Genomic DNA, 8868 nt, shown 5'->3' on the forward strand with positions numbered 1-8868 from the left:
TTATATTTTTTTTCATAAAATGAAATAAAAACTTTCTGTTTTTCTCTTTAGTTCAAATATATAAATTGTTTTCATAGACTTTTCGGAGACACATTTGATTTGCCAGTTTGAAAAAATTGAAGCAAAATATAATTAAAATTAATGGCGATTTTCTGTTGAGCCAATATTGAAATTTTTTGATATTTGTTCCAAGTTGAAGTTTTTGTTATTTATTACCATTTTTTCGGAGCGTATGAAATATTGATTATTAATTCTAATTAAACGTTTAAATAAATTATTAATTTATGTTATTGTAGTTGGTTATGATTAGTTATTAGTTCAAAAGTTTATGACAAAATAAAACAAAACACACAAAACGAAAAAAAAAAAAACAAACAGAAAAAAATAAAATACAATGAAATGAAAACACAAAAAACAATACACATAAATCTTATTATTTATTTTCTTTGATGGTATTTTTGCTATAATTTTATTTCCAACTGATTTATAGCACGTTAAGTTGGAGACACTACATAAATTATTGGATCAACATAATTAACTAAATATGGGTTATCGAGGTCTCAAGTTTCACAAACTTCCACTTACACCTAAAAACAAATGCTTAACACATTTTTTTAGTCGACTTTAAAGTTTGCAGCTTATTGTTGCTGTTGTTGACTTGTTATTACATATTTGCATTTAAGTTTTGGCCAAAATCCTTTTGCCGGAAACTGGCTTACAAGCTTTTAGGCAATTGAAAGCGCTTACAAGGCAGGTCTGGAGTCGCAGCTGGTCACGAAATTGCAGTCTAGCACGCAGCAGACGAAGGCCACACCCCCTCACCACCCTTCACAAGACGTCACTTTTGGCAAGTTTTTCCCACGCTTTGCCACTTGCCACTTGCGGGGGTGGCCTTCCGTCCCTCCCAACAGCTCCCTACGGCAACATGAAAATTTCTTTAGGCTTAATGGCCAGACGACACGAAAGCCCAAAAGGCTGGCATGGCGTGGGCGGGAAGTGGAACTACAGCTGAGACTGGGTCGGGGACTGGGACTGGAACTGTGCCCACTTGCGACTGCTGCAATGCAGTTTGCGGCTAATGTTTGACCTTGTTTTCCAATGACTAAATTAATTCCTTAATAAGTGCAGAGGGAGGAGGCACGCGGCGCAAAACAAACACACAACACGAACTGCAGACATGGCACAGTTTGGGTTTTGGGTTTTGGGTTAATTGTGGCAGCCATAGCGCAACACGGCCCCCACCTCCCTCAGTCGGCCAGGGTAATTAAACGATGCAAAAGTTTTTTGGTGGCAACTTTAAGGCGGCGTTAATTGACAGACATTGCGGGATCCCGGGAATCGGGAATGCCGCAACTGCAGCGACACATAAATCAGTTGCAATGACTAAGTAGCCTAGGCCTAGTCATGTTGCACGCTGCACGTGGCAAGTAGAGGGGGGGTAGTTGTGACTTATGGTTAGCCAGAGATTGGAACTACAGTGTATTACTCGTAACCAGCAGCAACAGCAGCAGCAGCGGTTGATGCCGCATTGCATAATCCATTGCCATACGTGCCCCATTCTGTTGGCCGTGCATCATTTTGGATGCCGCCGCCGACGTTGACATTATTTGCAGCTCGGCCCGGATTTTTCTACGCATAAATCTCTAAACAAGCGCGCGTGTCGTGCGTTTATTATCACTTCCGTCTGGGCCAGGCCAACAGCAGCAACCAGCCATCTAAACAGCCAACTCCTTTGTCTTTTCGGCCAACGCGAAATTTATTGCCATCATTTGTAATTGTAGCGCGAAAATTGAGTTTGAAGTTTCGGTTTACTCAGTGGTTCATTCTGTGGTTCAGTATGCGGCTCTATATGTTATGGTTCGGTATGTTTCGGTATGGTTTCAGCTGCGCAACTTTATTGTTTTCATCAACATAATTCTTTGGCGCTGCGCTTTGGAGCCAGTCCAAATGATTGTTAGCCAAAGATTTACTGCTCGGCAAAAAGGTGGCACTAAGCTGGGTATTTCCAGCTCCTAACATAGTCTCGCAAATGTCAGGCCATAAATATGCACAAAGTGTATGCTATATAAAATGTGGCAGACAGACAGATATTGTAAATGTATATTTAGTATATTTCCGTCACACGGAAGTGCCTTAAAAACCCAATTTTTGATACGATACGCATTGGAGCTCGAATGAGTTATGGATATTGATATTGTATATAGATTAGATATAGATATATTATATATATTGAGATATTGTATATCAGCTGAAAATTTATCTTATTGCATTGTAAATTATGCGACTTTTGCAAGAGATCAACTTTTTGACTAATAATAATAATAATAATATTAAAATATATTAACTACATAGAAAACTATTTACCAGGCATACGTACCATATTTTAACTGAAGATAAGCTCAAACATTTTTCAACTTAATGCTTCTGAGAAGTTAAAGATTTAAGCATTAAATGCTGCTTTATAAGCACAATAAAAAACAAAAAGTATTTTTTATCAAGCTCCATTTACTAAAACTGAAAAAAAAGAAAAAAAAATGAAAAACAATATTCAGTAAAAACTTTTAAAAATGTAAAAAATCAACTAATCGAAAAAAATGAAAAAAACATTTTACTCAAATCGCTTCCAAACATATTTTTATAACGCTTTTCGACTTTTACCTAAACAATTAAAAAAGTATGTAAATTAAAGCAATAATAATAATTAATAATAATTAAAAATCAAAAGACTTTTTCAACTTTTAGCTTACATTTGCCTTTTAGACTTTAAGAATGCAAATCCAAGATTTATGCAAATATATATAATAATATTACAATTATTAATATAAATTATCAACAAACTAATTATAATGCAATTTAGTTTTAATTAAGAAATGCAAATAATAATAATCAGTGAGCAACATTGTGATATTAGTTGAGAACAAAATCAAATTACTTCCATGCTATTTCAATATCATTTGAGGACGCTATGTAAAATTCCAGAGACACTAAGAATATTTCTTGTGTAGCGTTTTGAAAGATCGGCTCGTCGATCTTCATAGTTAGTTTCTCTTTTAAGGTGCAGAAGTTTCTCCGTCTTCTTTTATGGTGCTATGTAAACTTGTGCTTAGTTAGATTAAGTTAAATTCTCAGACCCAACATTGATTAATGGAGGTCTAAATCGACAATCCTTAGCAGCCCAAAAATAAACTTAATTACTTTAACACTAAATAGGATTCAATCGAAATACTTAACAATTACAATAATTAGTAAATGTCAAAACTCTTATAAATAGATTAATAAATCATTTCTATTGCATGCCATATTTCGTAAAAGTTATTAACAAATTTAACAAAAGAAAACTTAATAACAATATTGTATTATATTCAAATTAGTTTTCTCAGAATTAAAATGAAAGAAAAATTAGGACACTTTTCAAACAATTTTTGGAACCCGCTAACGATCTTAAATAAAAACTATTCAAAATAAATAAATAAAAAAAAAAAATAAAAAAAAAAATCAAATTATGCAGCTGAGTTTTTGGAATGCGAAAATAATGCAAATGCCTTTGGCCGGCGGTGTTTAGTTGAATGCAATCAGTGGAGATTATGAAGGGGCTGTACCTGAGAGGGCGGTAGGGAGAGAGAGTGAGAGGGAGAGAGAGAGGGGGCTAAAGGGCTGCAGAAATAATGCGCGTAATAACAAACTGCAGGCGTAACTGAAATGCCAGGCTACTGCGCATTTGTCCAGGCAATGGCGAAGGCGTTGGCCAAGACGGACGACGGGAGGCGCAACTGCGGTAATTACAATTGCCGCCGGACATGGACAGCAGTAGCAGTAGCAGCAGAGGCAGCAGTGGCAGTGGCAGTGGCAGCAATGGCAGCACAGCTGTGCGGCTGTGTGGCTGTGGCATCAACGCTACAGATCTTGGAGCATCCTCGCTCGCCCAAGACAATTATATGCTGCCAAAGACGCATGCGCAGAAGCAGCAACATCAGCAGCAGCAACATCAGCAGCAGCAACCTCAACAGCAGCAACAGCTTCCTGGCTGTATTTTGTTTTTACGTTTTTATTTGAGCAAATTGCTGGCAACTTTGCGCACTGTGACTGACTGAATGATAGACTCACTGACTGCTTGACTTACAGAATTTCAGGTTGACTGAATGACTGAATGACTGACAGTTGTTGCCGCTGCAGTTTCGTTCCAATTGCAATTTGTTGCCCTCTTGATGCCGTCAGCCAGCAACAAAACGAAACTGAATAAAAGCGAAAAAAAATATGCCAAAATGACTACGTGCGGGCGTTTTGCACAAGAGAAGGAATCTCGGTGAAGAGGATAGCCGGTATAGCCGGAGAACGATAATGATGATTGCAGCTAAATTATGATGCCCAGGTGAGTGCAGAGCAAGAGAGAAAGTGTAGCACACAGTTCAACAGAAGCTGCCAGCAACATCATCAGCCGACAACCGACAACCGACAACCGACAATGGCCATCGAAGAAGGGCAACTCGACGTTTGCCAGCTTTATTTAGCATAGCTTGCAATCGCCTTTGGGGCCGGCAACACTAACAGCAACAACAGCAACAAGAGTAACAACAACAACAACGACAAGAAAACGTAATAATTGCAAAGCAGTTTGCCGCAGGTGCGCCACCCGCCTTTTGTCGAGGACCTGAATCTGAACCTGAACCTGCAGCTCAACCGGCTGCCGCCTCACAGAGATGAGCATGCCTGATAAAGCAGCAACACCAACAACAACAGCAGCAGCAACAATAACAACGTATTCTTCTTTTTTTTTTTTGTAGCAACATCCGATGCGGGCAACGTCTCGTATTTAATGCATTTGATCCTTGATGCTGTTGAAAATGAACTGAGCTCGAACATGCAATCAACTAGCCCCCTCCACCTCCACCTCCCCCTCCCAATGCCTGCTGCTGTTGCTTCTGGACAATCTGGCCAATTTCATGAATGAAAACTTGGCAGAGACTGTCTTGGACTTTTGCATGTTTGGCTTATACTTATGTATATCCCAGGAAACAACACACGCACACCCACACAGTCATTGGGGAAGTGTGGAAGTGTAAGGAGCGTATGGAAGAGATGATGCTGCTTGCAACATTGCGAGTCTTGGCGACGCGACGCTCGTTGCAGCTGCAGCGCATTAACCTCGTTCATTGCTGCTGTTGCTGCCTGGCAAGCAAAATATTTACCAAAGTGATTAAGATGCCTGAGTAATTTTTAACACAATTACGCTGCCAAGCAGACGACGGCAGTCTCGGGCCTGCAATTGTGAGCTGCTGCTGCTGTTGCTGTTGCTGCTGCTGTTGCTGTTGCAGCCTGCCCCGTTGAGTGGCTACTGTAGTTACACCGCCTCGGCGTCAGTTGCAGCTGCAATGCTGCTAATGACCAGGCCAAGCCAACGACTCACCAGCTCGCAATATAAACTGTGGCATTGTCTGACTTTAGCTCCAACTTCAACTTCAACTTCAACTCCGACTCCAACTCCAACTCCGACTTGGACTTGAAGCAAGTGCCATCATGCGGACACCCAAAATTGTGTGTACCTTGGCCATTAGCATTGCCACACTAGGCTGGCTTTAATCGTAGCGCAGCGGCGACCGACGGCGATTGCGGGTGTTTAACGCATCAACGTGTTTTGACAGCTTCTTCGGCACCGCAGCAACATCAGCAACATCAACCAAAATATATATACAACAATCAACAAAAAATCATAAAAAGTTTGACGATTTCTTGTGATTTATTGTAGATGCGATTTTTGGCAGGTGTTGAGCTGAGCTGAGCTGATCATCAGTTGCCGTTGTTGCTGTTGTTGCTATTGCTGTTCCAAAAGTCATTGCAACGTGCGGCACATTTGACGCTCATTGCCTGCCACATTCGAACGCAACGCACGACAAGGCAACAAAATAGCCAATAACAAACAAAATGCTAAAAGAAAAAAAAAAAAACTACAAATAGGAGAAGCAAAAATCGTGATGCGTTTGGTTTAGATTCAAATGGCACGATTTTAACGGCCGCGGCGTTAGCAACATTAACAATGTTGCCACAAACAACACCGAAGATGTTGTTGTCTCCTCGTTGTCCATGCAAAAATGTTGACAAAGAGCAGAGTTCGCGATTTAAGAATTTGTTGGCCATTTAGTAAGTAATATTTATGCACTTCTTGAGAGGGGGAATTTAGACTTGTTTATGCATTTTGTTGTGTTAAGAGTGTGATGGGAAAAGTATAAACAAAAAGATCTTTCTATTATAATAATTATTCCTATCTTGCAAATAACTAAAAATATAAATTTAATTTAATTGCGTATATTTCTTATGGATAGAATTCTGAGAAATTTTTTGTGAATTAACCTGTTTAATAATAATAATATTTGTATTAAGAAAAATAAAAAAATTTCATTTGTACTGAGTCGTGTTTTTTTAATACAATTTGATTTCTTTATTGCATTTATTATTGAAGTTTATATTTATTTTTCTTATCTTGGGATTCATTTTAAAATATATGAATGAATTTACAATTAAAATAGTCTTGTTTAAAGTAATAAACAACTCTATTTGATCAAAATTTTCCTTTGATTTTGAGCCCAATTTTTTTTGTTATAAAATGTGATTTATTCTTTTGATTCTGGTCTCCGTTTTCAATTATCTGAGTTTACAATTAAAAAAGTTTTATTTTGTTGACTATTTTTTATCTTAATTTTATCAGCTTAACTTTTAATTTAGATAATTCCATTTATCTGCCATCTTTTTCCATAATTATTCCTCAAAAAGAGCAGCTGTTTATCGGGTAAGTGAATTTCTAAACGCTTTTCACTTTGGCTATGACAAACTCAAGCTTAGCCCTAATTTCCCTTCCCTTTGACGTTGGGCCAATGAAAATGAAAATGAGCTCGGCACGCGCTGAGTCGCCGCACGACTGGAAAATTGCAGTGGCTGGAGCGGCAATCGCTTGGCTGCACCCGGAACGTAAAGAGGGAAATAGGGAACGTCAGCGTTATCCACACAGTGGAGGAGGAGGAGGAGGCGGGAGAGGGGAAGGGGCACTGTGGAAGGGTGTGAGAGTTGTTGGCTGGCGAGGCAACCACGTGTTGCGCATGCGCTTTTAGCCCCTGGACATGCAGTTGGACACGACGCCCTAAGCTCTTTTTTGCCAGCGTTTGCGTTTGTCAGGGTCGACTGCATCGCGTTGGCTTCGTGCTCGCCACTTTGCAATTGTGCAGTGTGTTGTTTTTTTTATATATATATTTTTGTGCAGTTGCAAGTGGCACGTTGCACGAAGCAACGCTTTGGCGTGAGGCAGCAACAGCAACGGCAGCAACAGCAGCAACTGCAACAGCAACACCTTCACTCTCTGCGGTTGAAGCGATAGTCGGATGATGTATGGCCTGTACCTGCAACGTTGCAACGTTGCAATGCTGCTGCCTCTGCCACAACTGCTTGCCACGGCTATTGTAGGCGTCAACTCACGTTTATGCTTTGTAGACATTATCGCGCCTGTTTATCTTTAAATTGCAAGTAAATTACTTTGGCTCGCGCAGCTTGATGTATTATGCTGGCTTGTTGAGTGGCCACTGACTGATTTGATGAGCTAGCCAAGTGGCAGAGGGGGCAGCCAAGGGGAGAGCAAGATTGAAGGACTCAGAGATAGTTTTCTTTTTCTATTTTTTTAGAAAACAACCCGTTTATTCGAGCACTACAAACTAAACGTTGTGCGTAATAAATTAGCTATGAAAGCGTCGTCATGCAGTTGGATGTGAGTGTATCTGTATAAGTGTGTGTAGTGGTGTGTGTTTTGGGGGGGGGGAAATCTCTCAGTAATGTGTCTCGGTGATCCTCACTTTGCCGTATTTGCCATGCAAATGATGTTTGGCAAAGGACAACAGATTGGCATGGCTGTGCACATCCAGGTGGGCGGGGAAGGAGGTCTTGTGCACGATGGCGGCATGGGAGTGATGGTGGTGCACCAGAGGAGCGGCATGATGATGATGCACCAGCGGGGCCGAGTGGTGGGCATAGTGGTGCAGGTCAGCGTGGTGGGCATGATGATGCAGATCGGCGTGATGGGCATGATGATGCTCATCGATGTGTGCGTCGTTGTGGATGATGTGATGATCGACCACGGGATTCCTGTAGTGCAGGAAGTGATGGGGTTCATCGTGCACCACCTTGTGCACATGATGCACTGGCTCCACTTCATGGATGGGCTCATGGCTGACGATCTTGGCCGGGGCATGGACATGAGCATGATGCACATGGTCATGGCTGTGCACATCGTGATCCAGGTGAGCCGAGTAGCCGTCGTGATGGTAAACTGGATGTGCCACAGCGTCCAAATGGTGGTCAGCACCATCGATCACAATAGCCGAACTATGGCCCAAATGAACACCATCCGAATGATGCACATCGGCGTCCACAAAATGTGCCAGATCCTCGTGATGATGATCGTGCTCCAGATGCGGCAGCAGACCAGCCTGTGCCACGCCCAGCAATGCCAAGGTGTAGATAAAGAACTAAAGAGATCCCCAGAACAGTTAGAGACAACTGTTTCCTATTAATGTCCCATTTGATACTCACCTTCATTGCGGAGATTTCACGCTTAATTTGAGTTAATCCAAAAGTTAAAGTTGACGGTGCGTCTGAGACACTTGTTGCTTCTGCTGTTGTCGCTGAACTGTGACTTGATCCAGCGCAGCCCACGCATTTTATAGCCCTCAAAAAGACAGAAGACCCATTGCAATTGTTGGCCAATATCACGTGCTGTCCGGCTGCTGGTCAATCGCCCAAAAAGCCCTATCCAAATCAAAATCGCAAAGCAATGAAAGTGATGTGTGCCGGGCCAGCCAAGTGGAGCTCGTGCCTCGCATTCCCAATGAG

At 41.2% G+C, this 8868-nt stretch overlaps 1 protein-coding gene across 1 annotated transcript; it reads right to left on the minus strand.

Annotated features, from left to right (window-relative positions):
- Positions 1–7805: 7805 nt before the first annotated feature.
- On the minus strand, positions 7806–8574 carry LOC117787005 (histidine-rich glycoprotein). The gene is made up of 3 exons (XM_034625440.1): positions 8569–8574; positions 8322–8504; positions 7806–8069 (listed from the first exon to the last, which is right to left on the minus strand). The coding sequence occupies exons 1-3, from the start codon at positions 8572–8574 to the stop codon at positions 7806–7808; spliced, it is 453 nt and encodes a 150-aa protein (XP_034481331.1).
- Positions 8575–8868: the final 294 nt, after the last annotated feature.

Source organism: Drosophila innubila (genome assembly GCF_004354385.1).
Source record: "Drosophila innubila isolate TH190305 chromosome 3L unlocalized genomic scaffold, UK_Dinn_1.0 0_D_3L, whole genome shotgun sequence".
Taxonomy (NCBI): domain Eukaryota; kingdom Metazoa; phylum Arthropoda; class Insecta; order Diptera; family Drosophilidae; genus Drosophila; species Drosophila innubila.